This window comes from Rousettus aegyptiacus, unplaced genomic scaffold (assembly GCF_014176215.1).
Source record: "Rousettus aegyptiacus isolate mRouAeg1 unplaced genomic scaffold, mRouAeg1.p scaffold_m13_p_5, whole genome shotgun sequence".
Lineage (NCBI taxonomy): Eukaryota > Metazoa > Chordata > Mammalia > Chiroptera > Pteropodidae > Rousettus > Rousettus aegyptiacus.
This window is the reverse complement of record NW_023416308.1, coordinates 75,052,221-75,073,754: the sequence shown is the minus strand read 5'-3', so window position 1 is coordinate 75,073,754 and position 21,534 is coordinate 75,052,221. Positions and strand designations below refer to the sequence as shown.

At 48.8% G+C, this 21,534-nt stretch overlaps 1 protein-coding gene across 2 annotated transcripts in view; it reads left to right on the top strand.

Annotated features, from left to right (window-relative positions):
• The window catches only part of SLCO2B1 (solute carrier organic anion transporter family member 2B1), a 47,792-nt gene that overhangs the window by 8,005 nt on the left and 18,253 nt on the right, over nt 1–21,534 (top strand). For both annotated transcript variants that reach the window (XM_016161572.2, XM_036221057.1), the window contains exons 2-7: nt 3,269–3,399; nt 4,617–4,754; nt 6,194–6,356; nt 8,082–8,315; nt 8,566–8,664; nt 10,879–11,057. In XM_016161572.2, the coding sequence (XP_016017058.2) occupies nt 3,269–3,399; nt 4,617–4,754; nt 6,194–6,356; nt 8,082–8,315; nt 8,566–8,664; nt 10,879–11,057 (944 nt within the window). The remainder of the gene's footprint in view (nt 1–3,268; nt 3,400–4,616; nt 4,755–6,193; nt 6,357–8,081; nt 8,316–8,565; nt 8,665–10,878; nt 11,058–21,534) is intronic.

Below are 21,534 nucleotides of genomic sequence, written 5' to 3'. Positions count from 1 at the left end.
CTGACTGAACTGGTAAATAAGGTCTCTGACTAACAGAGTTTCAGGGTGACTGTCTGACCAGCTGTAGGCAGGTGGCCGACTGACAGCTCAAACAGACAAGCCAAACCAATGACTTTCCAGCTGATGGACATGAGTGCGCCTGTGCAAATGACCAGCAGTGTAACCTACTTACAGCCACACAGATCCCTTGCCCACCAGCTCTGGGACTGCAGGCTCCAGCTCTTGGAACTACCTGGCCTTCCTGGGGCTCTAAAACTTATTTGCCTACCTGGGAGTGAAAGGAGCTGGGATTTTTTCCCTAGGGCCTGGCTTCCTGTCTCGTGCCTCATCCCTGGCCCAGATGAGGTTTTCTCCCACAGCTGCCCCACTCCCGTCAGGCTGGTCCCTGACAGTCTTCACAGGATTGGAAGGACCTCAGAAACAGCACAGGAGAACAGGAAGCCCGGGTCTCAGGACCCTCCTTCCGAAGGGTGTTCTGTGCTATCTCAGGGAGTGGGTAAAAACCTCAGCTCACAGACAGGGCTCAGGGGAGACAACAATCTTCCTGGCCAGCCCCGTTCAGTGAACAACTACTACCCAACACATTGAGTGATGACTACTCTCAAACCCGGGGTGGCAGGGGGTGGGTCAGAACCAGTGCTTCCCCCTTCACCCAGAGACTCAGGCTGTGGACTGGGCCACAGGGAAGTAGAAGTACTTCCCTGAATTGATCTGCCGGCCTTCTGTCCCTCTCCCTCATCTATCCCCTGGTTTTCCGTTAGAGCTGGGGCTCCAGGTCAGTGACTTTTGCCCTCCCAGCCTCTGCTCCAGCCCCATCGTCTGGCTGGCCTGGCCCCATGGTTGGTGGGCACTGCTACCTTCTGGGTGGCCTGGCTAGGTTTGGTTGGGCTGAGGCAAAGAAGAGAACTGTGCTTCCTCCCCTCATCAAACCTGTACAAGGAGCATCAAGTGTTGTTGAAGTTAACACCTGGGCTCAAGACCTTGCACCAATGTCAACCAGCAGAGCTAGTTACCTCTGAGCCTCGGCAGAAGCGTAGAGACAATGACAGCACCAAAGGCACAGAGCTGTAGACAGCCTTCATGAGCACGTAGAGCATGTGGCAGAGCATCTGTGCTGTAGCAGGTAACCAACCAGTCTCTGCTGGTGAGTTTGCTTAGAGCCCCTCGCCTCCTCTTCTCTTTCAAAGTGACCTCTGCAGAGTACCACCTAGCCTTCTTTACTAAGCCAACCCCATATCTCCTCCCTCTCAGGTGTCACTTTTGTTTTAATAACTCCTGTTTCCTCTGAGTGCTTGTGCCCCCCAGAGGGACTTCTCCCCAACCACACACGCTTTCATTTTCTCAGTCCAACTCCCCTAGCTATTTGAACAGACATTTCTCTAATGGCCAATAAGTACATGAAAAGATGCTCAACATCATTAGTCACTAGAGAAATGCAAATCAAAACCACATGAGATATCACTTCATACCCACGAGGATGGCTATAATAAAAAAGACAGACAATAATAAGTATTAAGAAGAATGGAGAGAAATTGGAACCATCACACATTGTTGGCAGGAGTATAAAGTGGTGCAACCACTTGGGAAAACAGTTGGGCAGTTCCTTGAAAAGTCACACATAGTTATCATATGATACAGGAATTCCACTCCCAAGAGAACTAACTAAGAACAGATGTCTCTGTAAAAATTTGTGCATAAATGTTCAGAATACCCAAAACAACTCAAATGTCTATCTGAATGAACAAAACGTGATATGTATCCACCCAATGGAATATTATTAAACCATCAAAAGGAATGAAGCATTGATATATGCTATAACATGGATGAACCTTGAAACACTATGCTAAGTAAAAGAAACCAGTCATAAAATCCATATATCCTAGGATTTCATTTATATGAATTTATATAAAATACCCGGAATAGGCAAACCCAGAGAGCCAGAAAATGGATTAATAGTTGCCAGGAGCTGGGAGGGGGAGGAATGGGGAGTGACTGATAATGGGTATGGGATTTCTTATTGGGCTGATAAAAACATTCTGGAATTAGATAGTGGTGATGCTGTATAACTTTTTGACCATACTAAACCCTCCAGAATTTAAACTTTAAAGGGATAGATTTATGGTATGTGAATCATATCTCAATTTTTTGAAAATTCTTCATGCTGCTAGTGTGAGGACCACAAATCCTCAGCTCATGGCAGTTCCAGGCCTGTGTAGCCCCTCCCCGAGTTTGCCTTCCAGGTCTAGAGATAGAGAGTCTCCAGTCCCATCTCTTGTCAGAGTTGTCCTCAGGTCTGTTTTCAGGCTCCAGAAGGAGCTTATTGAATGAGAGGAAACTCCTGCCAGGTTGAGAGGAATATGAAACAATGGAAGAGGCTTCCGCAGGAAGTTTGGCCCCACGAGGAGAGGAAGGCCAAGGAGGCCCAGGCTTTCAGGAGGTACAGGTGGTTTCCATCTAAGGGAAGGGGTAGAGTGTCCCAAGGCTGGACTTCCAGGAGACCCTAGGAGATGCTTCTTAGGGGCTCAGCTTTCCCCTTGCTGCCGTGAGTGGGATACTGACACGGTTACTATGGCCACCATGGGAGAAAACCCACATGCGTAATGGGGCTGAGGGTCCAGCTTCTGCCACAGCTCTGCCTCTTGAGTCACCACCCTTCTTGGGGCCTCAGTTTGTTTGGTGGGAGAGGGTTCAAATGGGATGACCTCTGAAGGCCCTTTCTGCACTAATCGGCAAAATGGTTTGATGTATTATTTGGGGACTAGGCTGGTTAGCTCTATGATTACATCCAGGGTGATGCCCTCTGGGTGTTCTGGTTTCTGTTCCCAGCTACCTACCCCTATTCCCTGGCTATGGACCAAGACTTGACTCTGCACCTGGCCTGAGATATCTGATCTTAGACTAAGCCAGACAGACCCAGGCTCAGCCTCCAGGAACACTGATGTCTCACAGCTGGAAGCCCAAGGTGGGCTGAGACTGTGTATTCCCACCACTGGGGCCACTGCTCTAAGGTTGTGTGCTGAGTCAGCAGTTTCTCTTAGAAGGAAGTGTAAAACAAGTAGTCCCAGTTGGTATATGGCTAGTGTCAGCACAAGGAGCATATACCCTCTTTTAGGAAAGAACTTCCCAGCTCTCAGGACTCAGGAAGGCTGAAGGTGCTTCGACTTTTAGATCCTCACCAACCCCTGAAATACCTCGGGCTACCTGGCTCAGGGCCATTCTCTGGGATTCCATTGCTACTCTCACCCCCTGGCTGTCTCTCGTCCCACAGGGACAATGGGCGAGGAGCCCCAGCTGTCAGACAAGGACACCAAAGCCACAATGGGCACAGAAGACACACCTGGAGGCAAAGTCAGCCCAGATTCTCAGGACTTGCGGCCAAGTGTGTTCCACAGTATCAAGGTACGTCTTGAGGCCTGATAGTGGCAGGGCCATCCAAGCCTGACAGAGGAGGCTCTGCCCCTTACTAGCTGTGTAATGCTAAGCAAATTGCTGCCTTTCTGAGCCTCAGTTTCCTTATCCGTAGATTGGGTAGCTGTGAGGACCAAAGGGATGATCTATGAAAGTGCTTAGCTTGGTTTTGGGTACATGGAAGATGCCCAATACATAGTCTCTCCTTCCAGAGATGAAAGAGGGGTTTCTCTGTGGCAGTGGGGTCCAGTCTCCCCACCTCTCTTTTACCCAGAGGGAAAGAGATGAACTCCACTGATCCTAAACCTGTGTGGGGAGTTCTGGCTCCACCAATGGCAGCCCTCAACATCCAAGCATCCACTGGCAACTCCAGGGTGCCAGGTCCTGTACCAAGTGCTATTTTCACATAATCTTATCGAGTTCTCACAGTAACCCTGAGGGGTAGGGATATTGTCTTTTCTGTACACAAGAAAACAGACTCAGAAGAACAGAGTGAATGTTATTAAGCTCTGGCTTATGAACTATTTTTTAATCCTTGGAAACTAGTTTTTCTTTTCTTAGGAATTCTGCCAGTTTTTTAGGAAGCAGGAAGGGATGTTTAGGCTGGGTTTGTATAGGATAGGGTGGGCAGCTTGGGGATTCAGTGTGTGCAGGTGGCCTTCCAAGGGAGCACTAGGAGAGGAGGGGGTGGGGGGCGTGGGTCGGAAGTGGGGGTGGATGTGGAGAAGGATCTGGGATGGCTGCCTGGAGAAAGAGGAGGGTGGTGGAACAGAGAGGAAGGTCCAGCCTCAGCCTTGAAGCCGAGGGTCACAGGGGGCTCCCATCATTCTTAGCCCATGAAGACCCTCATAGTCATGTAGGTTTGAGTAGCTCTCAGGCCCCTGAGTTGTACCCAGGACAGGTTTTCTAGTTTTTAGGTCTGTGTGAGAAGCTGTGGATATGCCAATGACTAACTAAGTAACTCTCTCTCTCTCTTTCTCTCCCTCTCCTTTTGATCTTGACCCTCCTTTCTCGTTCTCTCTCCTCCTGTGTGTCTGTCTCCCCTGACTCTTTTTCCCCATTTCTACTCCTCGTTCCTCTCATGGCCTCACTCTCCCTCTTTCCCCAACTCTGTCTCTGTCCCTCCTCTACTACCCCCTTTGACCATCTCACCACTGTCTCCCTGTCCCTCTGCCCATTGTCATCCCTGTGGTCCCTCCCTCTGGCAGTTCTTCATCCTGTGCCACAGCCTGCTGCAGCTAGTGCAGCTCATGATCTCCGGCTACCTCAAGAGCTCCATCTCCACGGTGGAGAAGCGTTTCGGCCTCTCTAGCCAGACCTCAGGGCTGCTGGTTGCCTTCAATGAGGTACTGGTCCTGGATCAGCCCCAGGGGTGGGCATTGAAGGAGAGTGGCACCCCCACTGCCCCCCATCCCCCTCTCTCACCACCCCAACAAAAGCCCTTCCCCTCCCAGTGCCTGCAGACATCATCATCATAGCTCCCTCTCTAAACCTCCTTAGTCAGCTCCTTCTGCATTGTGTTGGCCAATAAACCAAGTCATGTTAGGACAAGGCCTAGCAAGGCAGCTTCTCCCTTCCTGTAAAGTTACAGGATTGGCAAGCCTGCCCTTATGGGCACTTCGATGGGGGACATAGGGGTATTTTAAAGTTAGCCAGGGTCTCCATATCTATCCACTTTCCCTTTGGTTCCTTTTTCTTTTCAGGCACCTGGCTATTGCCCATCCCAGGAACAAATCAGAGGAAGTCACTTCAATAGTAATGACAGAGGTTTAAATTAGATCAAAGGCAGAACTTTGGGACCTTGGGGTGGTAGGGGAGGGAGCGATTACACCCTCAGAGTCACCTAGAGATCCACAGGCCAAGCTTGGAGGTGTAGACACACCGCTTTGGGAGGATCTGTAAATCAGAGTCCAGCTGTGTGCGGCCCCTCCCCCACCCATGTTTGGAGAAGGCCACTGTCCAGAGAACACTTTCTTTTTCATCTCCAGCAGATTTCTGTGAAATTCTCTCCCCCTGGGTGATACAGCACATTCCTCTCATCCCAAGGCCTGACAGCGACACAAAGTCCCCAGTGTTCTTCAGACCCTACCTCCAGATTTCAGAGGTGGGAAGGGAGCGTCATTACCTAGCTTGGAGACCTCGGGCACTTCGCTCTCTGCCTCTGGACCTCAGTGTCCTATCCATAAAATGGAGAGTGGCTGTCCTTCCCAGGGCCAGTCCTCCCACCAACCCTCTGTTGATACTGCTCCGCTCCCCCATTAGGGGAACTGAGGACCTTGTCCACAGTCAGCAGCCAGTAAGCAGTGGAGTGGGGTGCACACCCCAGCTTCTGACAGCAGAGCCTGCTCCTTTCCTGCAAGCTCTCAAGTCTCCTCCAGCGCCCACATCCTAGGATTTTTATTCTAAGGCTCAAAATTCCAAGCCGTAGTCCTCTGGCTTTAGACTCCCTTTATGTGTTTCTCTCATTTATGACATCCCAGAAACTGAAAACCCCTTCCCTTGACTGTTCCCCACATGTTCCAATATGGGATCTAACCCACGTTCTAGAATGAAATTGAATTTCTAGCGTTATCTGCTCTCATTCCTTTCCCTTAATGGGGCAATGGGGCCCTTCCCAGGAAGACCTAGAATCCGAATTTATAAGAGGGACCCAGATGATTCTTATTCAGCCAGCTGGTCCATTATACAGATGAGAACACCGAGGTTGGCGATAGAGGCACGGATGGTGCAGGCCTCTAGCCTTGGGCTCTGCTCCACTTTAATGGGTCCCTTCATCCTTTCGCAGGTAGGAAACACAGCCCTGATTGTGTTTGTGAGCTATTTCGGCAGCCGCGTACATCGACCCCGACTGATTGGCTATGGGGCTATCCTGGTGGCCCTGGGGGCCCTGCTCATGAGTCTCCCGCACTTCATCTCGGAGCCATACCGCTACGACCGCACCAGCCCCGGTAAGAGCAGGAGGTGGACATAGGAGCAGCATTATTGGGGCCCATCCCCAGGCCTTCATCGATCAGGATGGGCCCAGCTTCCCAGGGCATCTGCGGGCCATCCCCACCCCACCCCCACTGCCTCCTCAGTCCCAGCCTGGGCGAGTTCCTCAGGTGGTCCTAGGGTGTGGGACAGGAGGACGAGGCTCTCTGGGGCAGTCTTAGTGAAGGCCTGCTTGTATGTCACTGCTTTTCTTGAGGTGGGGGTGAATTTACAACACGGTCTACTCTGGGACCTGGCAGTAGTAGGTCCTCAGGGAATGTTTGTGGAATAATAACAGTAACATATACCACTTACTATGCCCCAGACACAGTTCTAAGCATTTAATCTTTATAAGAAGCCAAGAAGGTAATGAAAAATAAGAATGAATGAGTGAATAAACAAATTAAAAACTGAAAAGATTTTAAACAGAGATAATGTAGCCCTTTTTCAGCCTACTTGACCGATGGATACCTGTCCCTTAGAGAATGACCCAAGCAGACTGAGCATTTGCTTCATTCCTTCCTCCTCTCATCCACCCGTTTACCCATCCATCTACCACCCCTCATTCATCCATCCACCCACCACTCACCACTCACCACTCTTCATGTTTCCATCCCTATGAGCTGGTGTTATCATGATCCCACTTTACAAGTGAGGAAACTGAGGCCCAGAGAAGGAAGGACCTTCCTAAGGTCCACGGCTAGTGGAACTATGGCACGCACGCCCAGGTGGCTGGACCTGGAGCTCCTGCACTGAACTACTGAATTCTCGTGTTCTGAATTCCATGTTTTCATAGAACTTCCATTCTAAGAGACTCTTTTGAGAGATGAGGAAACTAAGGCCCAGAGAAGCTGAAAAGTTTCACAGTCTTCAGCCCAGGCAGCCTCAGTTGAAGGTCTGGGTCCTTGGCCTTGGTTCACCCAACTTTTCCTCTCGGAAAGGGTTGGGCAGGCTGCAGAGAGAAGGCCACCTCTAGACCCACACTGGGGATAATAATAGCATGAAGGTCTCTTTAAGTTTGCTCACCAAATACTGGTGAACTACAGGGAACAAATGTCTGGAACTAAATTAAGAAATGCCCCTTTTCTGCACTCTGCATCTGTATCCCAAGCTGACACTGAGCCCTGCTCAGAATGAGGGCTGGGGGCACTGCAGCTCTCCACAACCCCGCCCCAGTGTTCCTCCCCTGCCCTGCCCTGCCTTCAGCCCTGGCCCCTCACACTGTGTGGGCCAGTCGTGCGAAACCTCTCAAGCCCCTGGGTTTGCATGTACTGTGACCTCTTCCTGGAACAACCCTCCCCATCTTCTTTTTCTGGAAAATCTTGTTTGCTCTTGACTCAGTTCAAACTCAGCCTCCTTTGACAGCCCCACCCCACCCAAAAGCCACCATTCCCACATTGCTATGGCATTTCTACATACCTCTGCTCAGAAGGGTGGCATAGGGCGATTTAAGGGCATGGACTCAAAGCCAAGCTGCCTGGATTCCAGTCCTGGCTCTACCTTTGCTAGTTGCATCCTGACCATCATTCTCCTCATCTGTGAAGTAAGAGTAATGAGAGCACCCATCCCCTAGGTTTCTTTTCGGGGGGAGGGGGGGAGGTCAAATGATTTAAATACAGAAAGGCTTAGAACAGTATCTTGAATCCAGGAAGTGTTATATAAAAGTTTCAGCTATTGTCATAATATTTTTTATCATCTCTCAGTGGACATGCCGCAGGATTTCGAGGCTTCCCTGTGCCTGCCCACGACCTCAGCCCTGGCCCCAGCCCTCTCCAACAGCAGCTGCTCAAGCTACACGGAGGTCCAGCATCTGGCCTTGGTGGGGATAATGTTCACAGCACAGACTCTGCTCGGGGTGGGCGGTGTGCCCATCCAGCCCTTTGGCATCTCCTATATCGACGACTTTGCCCACAACAGCAACTCACCCCTCTACCTTGGTGAGGACTGGTCCCACCCTTTAGGGTCTGAGGAGGAAACCAGGTTCGGGTGGGAGGATAGGAGGCCCTGAGTGAGGGGGTGGCTGGGCATGAGTCCCTGACCTCTGTCCCATGTGGCCAGTAAAGGTCCAGAGCAGTCCTGGAAGGTTGTCTGGGCCCAACCAAGGAAGACAGGCTGCTCTTGCCCATTGGACAGGCACCAACCTGCAGAGGGAAGCTAAGGTGACCTAACCTAGGCTTTGTGTTGCAGGGATCCTGTTTGCAGTGACAATGATGGGGCCAGGCATGGCCTATGGACTGGGTGGCCTCATCCTGCGCCTTTATGTGGACATTGACCGAATGCCAGAAGGTGAGCCCCAAGAGCACACAGGTGACCCCAGGGCACACAGAAACTAACTAATTGACTGCCATTCTCATAGGAGACACTGAGTCAGGGGGCCCAGTTTCAACTCCCAGCAATTCCACTGACTTGGACATGACTCTTATATTCTCTTGAGCCTCACTTTTCATCTTTGAGATCACCTCTGTCTTGTCCACCTCCCAAAGTCACAACCAGAATCCAGCAAGATGATGGAGATAAGCTGTAAAATGCTACTGATGAGGAGCTGTGGTCGTCATCCCTGCTATTATTATGAGTCCTCACCTTGTTCCATCCCTGAGTCCCCCAGGTATCTAGTCTCATGCTCAGATACACTATTGGCAGACAGGGGCACGGACCTCTTGGCTTGCAGGGGGCTCCCATCTTTAGGGGGAACAGGACCCAGGTGAAACACAGAGAACAGTGCGAGGGAACTTTTGGAGCATGACTCCAGTTCCCTTTGGCCTCTTTCCAATGGGAAGTTTCCTGGGTGACCCCTGAGGACCCCTCTAGTCCTGACCATCTCAGAGTCTGAGAACCTGTGCTGAGGGCACTATTTGGGGAACAGTGGTCTCTGACCCAGGTAGTATCAGAGTGGGCCAAGGAGTGGGACAAAAGCTTGGTTTGAAGGCAGCCAGGAGGGAGGAGTTTTGGGGGTCCTGGCACCCTGGGATCCTGCAGGGAGTGAGAGGGGATTCCTTTTAGAATAGGACTCTATGGCATCTCAGCTGCCCGCTTGCCATAACAAGTGGCTCTGCCGCAACTATGCCTTCTGCCTTCTGCTGCTCTGAAGTCCCATCCTTCACATTGGAGATTTTCCAGAGGGCCCTGGAAGCCTCAGGTGATACACGTATAGATGAATGGACATGCTACTTCTGCTTCTTATTCTCCGGCTTTTGCCCAAGGGTGCCTTGAGGCCAGGACAGATCTAAGAAGCTCTGAACAAAAGTTGCTAGGGCAGCCCCGCCTCTCCACCCCTCCTAGAAATCTGGGCCCAGGAACCAAATGTGAGCTATGCTTGCAGCTTCTGTCCACTAGAAGGGCAAGTCCTGGGAGTCAGAGCTTCCCTAGGTTTCCCAGACATACCCCAGCTCAGAGCAAGGAGGTATGTTTTCTGGCTCTGTCAACATTATGTAAGAAGTGGCACTTCCATAGACAGACATGACGCTCTTGTGGACCTAGTCCTTTCTCTCTGGGGGATTTCATGGGGTAGGTGGATCATGTCTGCTGCAGGCACAGACTGGTATGTGAGGAGCAGAGGAGTTGAGAAGAAATATGTGTGGCTCCCCAGCATGGCACAAGAAGCAGGGGAACATTAAGTGGAGGAGGGAATTGACTGTGTACTCTGGCCCCCGCTCAGGAGGAGTTCAGGATCAAATTCCTGGGAACCAGTCTGACTCACGGGGCTGCTGTCTTATGCATCTGTATTGTTATAAAGTGTTTGCAGGTACTGTGGTGATTGAAGGAAGAAGTACCCAACTGAGCCTTGGGGTTAAGAGAGAGATGGGGGCATTACAGCCAGCGGGTATATCTAGGATAATCTAATCTTAATTATACCTAGTGGGGGATCAAAATCACCTGTAGAACTTGTTAAAGGTACAGACTCCTTGGTAACCTTCCTACCCCACCCTGTGTTAGTTCCATGTTGGTCTTGGGTAACTGGGTATTTTTGATAAGCACCCCTGGTGATTTTAATCATCCCGCAGGTCTGAGAGCCACCAGAGTAGTCTTAACCATCAATTTAATAATAATAATTACAATAGTAACAGTAAAATGAAGAAGAGCAAACATCTATATAGAACATACTATGTGCCAGTACTATTCTAAGTGCTTTTTACATGTATTCATTTCTATGATTCTCACAGCTCTCTGATATAGGTACTACTACTATTTCCTTTGCAGAGGAAGAAACTGTGACACAGAGAAGTTAAGTAACTTGCCCAAAGTTATGTTAGTAATGAAATTCAGACTGAGCTGTCCATTTCCAAAGTTCGTGTCCTTGACTGCTATACACATTGCTTTAGCTGCTGAAAAAGCCAAGGCCCACGAAGGGTCAGGTACTTGCCCAAAGTCATGCAAGATATAACCGGCAGAGATAGAACCATAACTCAGGTCTCCTGACTCCCTTGGAGGCCAGCCCCAGAGCGGTGGCCAAGAAGTAATGGTCCATCCTGACCCTAATATCACCATGGTCTTCTCTTCCAGGTGGTATCAGCCTGACCTCGAAGGACCCTCGATGGGTGGGTGCCTGGTGGCTGGGCTTCCTCATCTCTGCTGGTGCCATGGCCTTGGCTGCCACCCCCTACTTCTTCTTCCCCAGGGAAATGCCCAAGGAGAAGAATGAGCTTCACTTCCGGCGAAGAGTCTTGGCAATTGTCAGCAAAGTAAGCTTTCTCCATGTCCCAACCCTAGACCTGGCTCCAGCCCCCACCCACTTGTCCTCCTTTGTAACATTAAACTTCTTCCCTCCTGGGCACTGTCCTTCATAGCTTCCAAAGTCACTCCTGTCAGGATCCACTGCATCCCCCCACCAGCCCCGCACAGGATTTCCTGTCCTCCCCACAGATGAGGAAATCAAGGGTCAGAGATGGAAATGGCCAGCCCCAAATCACAAGGCTAGCGAGGGCAGCACTGGGATGAGAACCCAGCTTGTCTGAGCCCATGCCCCTCGCTTTAACCACTACACTACTGCCTCTCTGCTTGTCACTTAAAAGTTTTTTTGTAAATTCTGAACATGCTATAGCAATGTTGAAAACTGGGAGGAAGTGGTGGGTGCGTGGGAGGTCCGGGAAGACTTCTCTGAAGAGGAAGGTTTTGAGATGGACTTTAAAGGATGTGTGGAAGTGTAGAAAAGAGAGGGAGGGGCATTCTAGCTGTGGAAACAGTCTGGGCAAAGGATTTGGCTATAGAAATGAATCTTACCTTTTCAGGGACAGTGATGGGACAAACATGTATTAAATGCTTCCCCTGGGCCAGGCATCAGGGTAGACACTGGAGCTCAGAACATGGTCTCTACTCTTAAAACAGGCACAGCTTAGTCAGGATAAGTAACAACCGTAAGTTGTTCCAGGGGCATCTCTACTGAATTCCCTGCTTGGCTTATGGGGCAGGTGGTTTTTCCTCAGAGAAGGACACTGAGGCCCAGCGGGTGCAAGGATATGCTAAGGTCACAAGTGGTAAGGGAAGACAGGACCCTGCGAGCCGCTGGGCAGGAGAGGTGAGTCCAGACTGGGAGCCTCCACGTCCCCCAGGGACTCACAAAAACATAAGGCTTGAAGAACAATACATTACTTCCAAAATACAAAAGAAAATGACAAAATAGAAATGATTTATAAATGCTCAATGATGTCACTAATGTCAATGTCATTAATTCATACACATTTTATTACATCCTGAAAAATCGTGCATTAGATTTCCTCTTCTCGCAAGCATGGGAATATAAAGAAAAAGCACCTCTGTGTTTCTCCTTTACTCACGCACATAGCGCTTCTGTGTTTGCAGGTGTGTGGTTATTCCCACGCTGACCAATTCTCTGTGACACCCCCTGGGTGTCTCATAGTTTAACTCCATTCTTACACTCCGTACACGGTGATAGTGTCAGAATCGCATGAGACTGCCCCCACTTCAGACACCAGTCACAAGTAGTAGATCCCCAGGTTACCCACAACTTCTGCCCAACTCGGCTACAAAATCTAAGGTTCCCACACTGCCCTCCTTGGGGGGAAAATTCCATTATTTGCTAGAACAGCTCACAGAACCCAGGGAAACACGTTGACCAGTTTATTGCATAATAAAGGATATGATAAAGGATACAGATGAACAACTAGATGAAGAGATACATAAGGTGAGGTTTGGCAGGCCCAGAGAGCAGGAGCTTCTGTCACCGTGGAGCTGGGGGCATCAATCACCGGCACACAGATGTGTTCACGGATGTGGAAATTCTCCGAACGCTATACTATTGGGATTTTTATAGAGGCTTCATCACATGGGTATGATCAATTATTAACTCCATTCCCAGCTCCTCTCCCCTCTCTGGAGAATGGCGGTAGAGATGAAAATCCCAAGCTTCTAAGTATGGCTTGGTCTATCTGGTGACCAGCTCTCACCCAGGAGCCCACCAGAGTCTCCTGTTTAAAGCAGAAGATGCTGCTATCACTTAAGAAATTCCAAAGATCTTAGCAGCTCTGTGTCAGGAACCAGGATCAAAGACTAAATATTAGAACAAAAGATTCTCCTAGCACACCCATTTATAAGTATTTTAGGGGCTCTCTGTCAAGAACTGGAGTCAGAGACCTGTATATATTTTCACAGGGAAATAATTGTTGAGAAATCATAATCATAAATTAAGTTAGTTGTTGCTAAGTCTAATTTCAAAGGGACGATTTATAAAAATCCTGTTGAATATTTTGCAGCAAGAATAATTCTATCTAATGTGACAGGTCAGTGCATTTGAATATATTTGCTGTAATATACGATAGGGCCTCCTTCTTAGAGCAAGAAAATTTGGGCCTAGGAGAAAGGGCTGAAAATATCTCTGCATAGAAAAGCTGGAACTTGAGCCCAAGTCTGTCAGACTGCAGACCCGGCTGCTCTATGAACCTTACCACCCCACCCGACCCCCTGGTTTCTTTGGAGAACCAAAGAAAAATGATGTCGGAACAGCCAGAAGGGGAAGAGGAAAAGCCTTGCCTGCTAGCTTTAAGAGCAGTGGGTGGCCCTGGAAGGAGGGTAAGCAGTGGGTCCCATGACTTTATCACAAGATACTAGACAGAGAAGGGATTACAAGGGACAGAGGAGTGCAAAGAGTGGCTGGGGGCAGGGAGCCCAATGCGACGGCTATGGCATTGGTCCAGGCAGGAACCAGTGCATTGGCAGTGAGGTGGGGCGTGGGGATGTGTCCAGAAGCCACCCAAGAGGGGCACTGCACAGACTTGGGTGCTGCTCTGCTATGGGACATCCCAGAGACCGCGGAGGGCTGGGCCGATGCTGGCTCAGAGACAGAAAGAGGCAACCGCTGGAGGAGGACCAGTTTTAGGGGAAGAGGAAAGCTTGGAACCACAGATGGTCCTTCCTGGTTCTGCCTAACTCAGGCCAAAATCTGAATGAGTTAGTCTTCCTAGAATTTGGGGAAGAGTTCTTAGGAATGGCGGTAATTATAGAGGAAAAGGAAAGCCTGGGTTGTTGGTTATGGGTAATCTCCAAGTTGAGTCTTAAATGTGAACAGAAAGAACAGCCACTTGGGCCATGGGGTGGACTAAGTGGAGGAAACGTGTCTCTGCTGGTCTCAGTCACATGTCAGTTGTGTGGCCTTGAGCAAGTCACTTCCGTCTTCTGTTCTGTTGTGTAAGATGCTGATGTTAGATTCCTGGAGCCTGTTTTGCGTGCCTCCGATTCTGAAAATGAAAATGCGTGATTCCTTGAGTTGAAGCTGCTGTGATGCAGATTAGGATTTTAAGTGCTATGTCTCTGTGATGCCTTGAAACTCTGGTTCCCCAGCTGTGAACCTGTCTGGCTGTCTGTATTCATTCTGTCAGCACATTGGTGATGGGGAGTGGGGAGGGAAGGGGGTGAGAGGTTCTTAAAAAAGAACCGAAGGCTGAGAACATGATGATCTGCTTCCAGCAGCTCTCAGGCAATAAATATTGATGTGGGAGGAATTGTTCCCTCGCCTCCTGAGGCTGCCTTGGCAGTGTCTGCTTGCAGTTACTCGGGCTGACCCACTGATGGGGACATGGATGGACCAAGAGAAAGGGTCCAATTAGGCAGAACTGGCTGCCAGGTTCCCAGACATGGGATGTGTATCCTCTGCAGTTGGGAACAAGCAAGGGGAGACTACTTTTCAAATTCCTTTGAACATCTTCTCCCAGGCTCAAGGGTGCCCTAAACACCCTCCTAGGAGTAAATGCAGTTTCTAATGGTATCCAGGAGATGGTGGTATGTAATATAAAGATTGTGTGACCCAGAGAAGGTCTCTGGCCTTAATGTCCCTGTCTGTACAATGGGCAGATGATCGGACAAGGTCTGTTAGGTTCAGTGATGTCTCCTCTAAATGGCTCCCTGTCCCTGAAGCAATACATGAGCATATTCACGGCGGAACAGAGGGGTGCATCCCACAGCCCCTGTCCCAAGGAGCTCTCAGGTAGTAAAGGAAGGCCAGGTACAGAGAGATAGGGCATGACTTTTCTCTCATGACCACTGCTCAGAATTCTCTGCCTAGAAGAGAGGAGAACATTACCAGTTTCCATAGAGAACACTAGGAGATGGGGGGTGGGGAAGCCATATAGGGCATGGGAGGAGGCAGGAGCCCTGCTTTCTTGCCTTTAGCTCTGCCCATGTATCTATAACCTTAGGGCTCAGGTGGCTACCTAGACATCCTTCTAGGAGTGAACCAGGGCAGGTCTCACCTCTCTCTGGGCTTCAGTCAACAATTAGCCAGTCTCTAGGGCCTGTCAAGCCCCAGAACTCCTGGCAGATGGCTCTGCAGAGCCTGTGGAGTAAGGATGGTTTCTTAGCGGTTCCCTAGCAGGTCATCTGGCCTCACCTGTCCCTGTGGTGGTAGGGTCCCATTCAGCCAGCAACCTTCCTATGCCCTTTGTACCTTCAGGACTTTCCAAGTACCTGTCCCCAGGACTAGCCACAGGCTGGGAAGGGCCTTGACTGTTGAAATCCCCTGCCCCTGCCCAGCCTCTAAGCACCACTTGCCATACTGTGGATGCTTTTCCTTAGTTCACATTCCCTGGGAGTCTCCATGTCTATTATTCTGGGGTACCTCTCAGAATCTGGGATTCTAAGATTCTATGGTTTTAAAGTTCTGTGTTTCTAGTAGTTGAAGATTCTCAGGTACTTGTGTTCTATTATTCTAAGATTCTATGCCTCAAATGGTCTGTGATTTCCAAAATTCACATTTCTAAATGGCTAGAATTTTGGCAAAAGAGTCTATGAAATCCATCATCTCCCAGTCATTAAACTCGATGTGCTTCTTAGGGAGAATGATCAGGGATGGGGACAGGAGCGGGCAGTGGCAATGGCCTTTAAAGCCCAGGACTTAGGACTGGTTTATTGAGGTCTGCCCAGCCAGAAGGCCCCTGTTCTGCTGGGAGTTTATGCTCCCTCTGTTGCCCCTGTGAAGTCCAAGGTGACTTGAGACTTCCTTGCACCTGATGCTGCTCCCTCCAGATCTCTCCCAACTGGCCTAAGAGCCCTCCTGTGTCCTTCCCATTTCTGGTACTCTAGGCCTTGTGTCTACCCTCGCCCCACCTCTGAGTCTAGAAGGACTTAGAATCCCTCTAAGTCAAGGAATTCATAGAGGGATTGAGGCCCACAGAGGGTCAAGGTCATTCTCAGAGCTTGGCAAGCACCATCTCCCCCTGTACCAGTCTGTACAAGGCCAGGTCTTGGCCCAAAAGGGCTGAGTAAAAGCTCCCCCTCCCCAGCCTGGTGCAGATTACAGCTTCCTCAAACATTAGGGCTGAAGGGCTCTCTGGGGTAAACTGTTTCGGTGGTTTTCAAAACGTACCCCACAGAATCCTCAGTACCACCATAGGAATACTGAGGAGAGCTGTCCTCTAGCAGGGCCATGGGTCTTGTACGCCCCTAGACACACACACACACACACACACACACACACACACACACACACACACATTAATCAGACAAGTTCTATTTTTACGTGTTTTTATTTCGATTGGGAAAAGGGTTCTATTGCTAAAAACCAGTCTTAAAAACACTGATCTATTCCAGTCCCCCCATTTGACAGAGGAGGAGACTGAGGCTAAGGAAGGAAGGGGACTGGTAGCTGATTTGGCTCTAGAGGCATCAGGTGAGACTCCCCTCAGTGTCTGAGGCAGGTCGTTCCGCAGTGGCAGGAGGGAGGCCGGTAGTAGCAGGGGTCAGACATGTGATTTCTGCTCCATACCGGCCCGGGCATGAATCCTGGCTCTACTTCATACTAATTCTGAAATCTGTAAAATGGGTATAGCCATAAAATCTATGTCTTGGATTTTTTGTAAGAATGAAATGAGGCAAAGTGGTGACGTGGGTGGTTTAACGGCTGACATGGAAGTTCAATAACCAGGAGCACTTGTTCTTAGGATCTTTCTCTGATCAGAACATCTCTTAAGAGGAAAAATAGCAGAAGATTTACCTTTTCTCTAATTTTCTTTTCACATGCTTTTCTATATTCTACTTCTACTATAGTCTGTAAAAGGTTTAAGGCAGCTTACCCCAAACACATACACAGCACTAGTAAAAGAGAAATAAGGCTAACATTTATTGCGTGTTCCGTACCATGCACTGTTCTAAGCCCTTTATGTATTATCTCATCCTTGTAATTCATCTATGAAGTAGGTTCAGTTACTACCCCTATTTTATACCCAAAGGACAGATTTACAGAGGGACTAAAATAACCTGATCACATGGGTAGTGAATGTCAGACCTGTGCTGAACCACTCAATCAAGACCAAGAAGCAGGAAAATAGAAATAACAGCAAAAGATATCAAAATGAGAGAAAGAGAAACATAGAAGCCTGGACCATAAACATGAATTCATGTGATATAATTAAACCATTTATTTGCTTCTGAGCTTTCTGACAGCTAAAGCGAAAGAGAGGCATGGTAGATTGCCTGAGTCTCATTTTAAGGAAGCCAGAAGTGTGTCACGTTCCTCACAGAAGTTCAGATTTCCAGGTCTGCTAGAAAACATGATCTCCCTCCTGTAAGGGAGAGGAAGTTTAGCAGATAAACCCATCCCCATGGCTGCTTTTCATGGCCACATGTGACAGAAACTGAGGGCTGGCAGAAAATTCCGCATGCTCGCCAGGGTGAGCCCTGGCTCTATGGGCCTGGGGACATAGTCCTGAGTCAGAGCCTTCTAGTAACCAGCTTCATCTGAGAACAGCTCTTGGATTACTGGAGGCTCTGCAGATAGTGGGGCCACCCATGTGCCGGACCACACAGTGCCCCATGTCCTGTGGGCTTGCAGCTGTCAGCACATAGCCGCAAGAGGGGAAACTCTAACTAGCACTCTCAGCCCAGCCTGCTGACCTGTGCAAACCACAGACAGATGGGTCTCACTCCAAGACCTGCTCTGAGCAGAGGCACAGTGTTTCCTGTTTCTGGAGCCTGCTATTAGTCAGGAGTCCTCAGAACAGATCCCGGAAAGAGAGGTGGGAACTTATAGAGAGCACAGGGACAGTCAGTGTTTCCTGTATGCACGGGATAAAGCCCAAGTCCCTTAGCCTGGCCCTCTGCACTCTCCAGCTCCTGCCCCAGAGGCTCTTGGCCATAGCCAAGTCGGTTTCTCCACTGCCTTCCATACACAACATGCCCCTTCCCATCACCACGCTTTTGCTGTGCTGTGCCTCTGTTTCAATAATCTTATTTCCTGTCTGTACAAACCCTAAACTGCACTTCTCCCTGGAAGCCTTCCCTGAAACTCCAGCCCCTGCAAGTCTGTCCCTCTTCTTCCATCTCCAAGCTCCAAGTTCTTTTTTACAGCATGAGGCAGGGGTGAGTGCGGGGCTATTAGAGGACCTGATTTCGAGAGGCTGCTGTGCCAAGTACTCTCCCTGGATGCCACTTCTCCTTTTAGGACTTCAGTTTCCTCTTTCGTGAAATAGATGTAGTAATAACTCTTGCGCCAAACTGTTTTGGGAATTAATTGACGTGGCGGATGTGAAAGTGCAGTGTAGACCATATAGTGTTGTACACACAGGCGCAGGTGATATTGGGGGTTGTTTTTAGTATTTACACGAGGACAAGGAGCCCCAGGCAAGGAACTTATAAGATTCTGCCTTTCTAAAAGGCAAGCCTCCTCCTGTGTGATAAGAAAGGCAGGAAAGTTATCAGTCTGTCACAGCCCTTCCTACTTCTATTCCTCGGGCAGCACCCCATCCCTAGCATCCCTCTCCCTCAGGTACCCAGGACTCCCCCACCACGCCTGGATGTCCCTCCCACAGCACTCTCTCCTAGCTTGCATAGGACTGAGAAAGGAGCAAGAAGATTCTCTCATTCTCTTTAGGCAGCTTGTCCAAAGGAAATATTAATATAGCTACATAGGTAATTCTAAATGTTCTAGTAGCCACATTCGAAAGTAAAAGAAATTAATTTTAACAATATATTCATTTGAATTTTATCTTATCTAGATATAGATTAGATATATTAAATAATACATTTAAATAAAATATATTATATCTAATATATCCACTATATCTAAAACATTCTCATTTTAGTAGATATCATAAATCTAAAAATAAATAATGTTGATGTAAGAAACTGCCAAACCCGTGGAGAATTTTTATATGAGTTTATTTGAGCCCAAAGTGGTGATGATTGCTGGAAAGCAAGATCTCAGATACTCTGGAGAATGACAGTTTTGCAGTTTCTTTTAGGCATTTGAAAGTAAAGAGAAAGTAAGGAAAATTGCATGAAGGTAAGAGAAAACAAGGGGGAGTTGGATTACAGGATTGTTAAGATTATGTGCTCTCTTGAGGGTGGTTATCTTCTCAGGGGTTTGAAAAAGAGGCATTTCAAAGGTGTGTTAATCTAGATGCACAGAAACAATGGACAGGGCTGGCTTAAGGAAAACATAAACCTTTTATGATAGAAGTTATAGGTCTGGGGTAGGACTGCTCCCCATGACTTGCCCAGTTAGGAATTTATGATCGGATCACCCTGTGAGGTTACTCGAACTTGTCAGATTTATGATACAGCCCCTTTTTTATTCGCATTAATAATGAGACATTATCCATTTTTTTCATACTAAGTCTTTGACGTGCAATGTGTATTTTATATTTACAGCAAATCCTAACTAAGACTAGCCATATTTCCAGTGCACAGTAGCCACGAGTGGCTTGGGGCTGCTGCATCAGGCAGGACAGCTGTTATGTATAAATGAATAATAGACCCACAGTGTCTCACCCAGAGAAATAAGACTCAGATGGTGGCATTTCGGGTCCCTTTACCCTATACCACAAAGGTGCCTCCTAACTTTTCAGTCCTGATCCAGGGCCTCTGACTCATAGGACTTAGTAGATAAAGCTTGAGTATTTTATTAGACATGCTTGAGCTTGGATCTTAGTTCTGCCACTATCTTGAGCTTGGATCTTAGTTGTGTAATGTTAAGCAAGTTACCTTAGCTGGCAGCTTGTTTGCTTAAGTGTGGAATGTTTAAGTCTGCTTTCTTTTCAGGTCCCAGGGAGGATGGAGCAGGAGCATGCGTGTAGAATCAGTGGCTCGGCTTATGTAGAATCACTTTCTGCTAGGGCCCCAGGTACTCAGTGTAGACCCTCTGCCCCACTCCGAACAATCTGAGAGCTTGCTTAGAGCACAATAGTATCTCCTGTAGTGTAGGTGTTCCCATTTTTCTTCCAAGAGCCTGAAGTTGGCTGCACCCACTGCCTGTTGGAGCCATCACCTGCACTTTCCCCGCCCTCCCCATAGACTTTAACTATCAGACATCGCTATTTTGCCCCAGGCCCTGTGCAAAGTTTTGAAAGAGAATAAGGTAAACACAATCCCTGTCTTGCAGAGTTCAGAGTCCAGCAGGAGAGAAATAATGGACAAGGTCTGACTGAGTCACAAGTGTGTGTGAGATAGATAGTTCTTTATTTTCTCTGAAAATCAACTTAACTTCTATTCCAATGCCCATCCTGCTGGATCAGACAGTAATTCAACCTCAACCTTTCTCAGGGTTCTCCCACCAGGGTTAAGCAGAGGTCCTGCAGTCTTACAGGGTGCCCAGGCAGCAGGGAGGACCCACCCCCACCCAGCGGGCATCAGCATCAGCCCATCCTCAACATGCTTAGAGCAGAGGAGTTTGGAGTGGCTGAACACAAGGGAGCCCAGCCTCTCTAGGTCAGTTTGCAGCCTGGCCCTCAGAGGGGAACCGCTTCCTTGAGCAATCTCAGAGGCTATATGGCTCCCTGCTGCTCAGGGAGCCCTCTGACTGCTGGGTCCCCACTGGACCCCTACCCCGCCCCCATTCTCAGAGGCCTCCCTCTCTCCTTGCACTCCTGGCAATACCCAGCATAATTTTCTCAATAGACTCAGGCTTTGGGAGCAAATGCCAGGGAGAAAAATCTTGCAGCCAAGGATTGCTTTCTGTCCTGCGACGAACCGCCCCTGAAGTCAGGAAACCCAGAGCCCACTGCCTGCTGAAATAAAAGGAGAGAGAAAGGGAAAAGCCCAAGGGGGAAAAATACACAGGAATTAATGTATAATTGAATTTCCCTGCTGTGTGAGGCCAGCCAGGAGCCAGCTAGAGTGAAAGAACCAGATGAAGGTAGCTTAGAACAGTGCACCCCTGGGTGGGGGCAGGCATGGAGGTTTTGAAGTGTGGAAAATTCCAGTATTTGCCTCCTGAGTCTTCCTTAAGGGGCGGGGGGATGGGAAAGGGTGGTGGGGAAGATGGGAGAGGAAAAAGAAAGTGTTAGACACTGACCAGAGGGTGAGGCCTGTAGAGACGGAGGCTCCATGGAGGATAGAAGAGAGTGTAGACATAAGAAACATCTAAACCTGCAAAGAATTTTTATAAGATTTTATCTGAGCCAACCTGATGACAATTGCCAGGAAGCAATATCTCGAATGTTCTGAAGAATGATACTTTTGTGGTTTCTTTTATACATTTGGAATTAGTGAGGGAACGTAAAGAAGACAATCTGAAAGTGGGTGAAAGCAAGGTACAGGGTAGTTAACAAGGTTATATGCTCTCTCGAGGGTGGTTATGCCTCTGGGAGGGGTGTCCAAAAACAAGAGGATTACTTGGGCATTTCAAAGGTGTGTTAACCTACATGCACAGGACAGTGGACAGGGCTGGCTTAAGGCAAAGAAGTTACAGGCCTGAGGGGTGACTACACACCATGA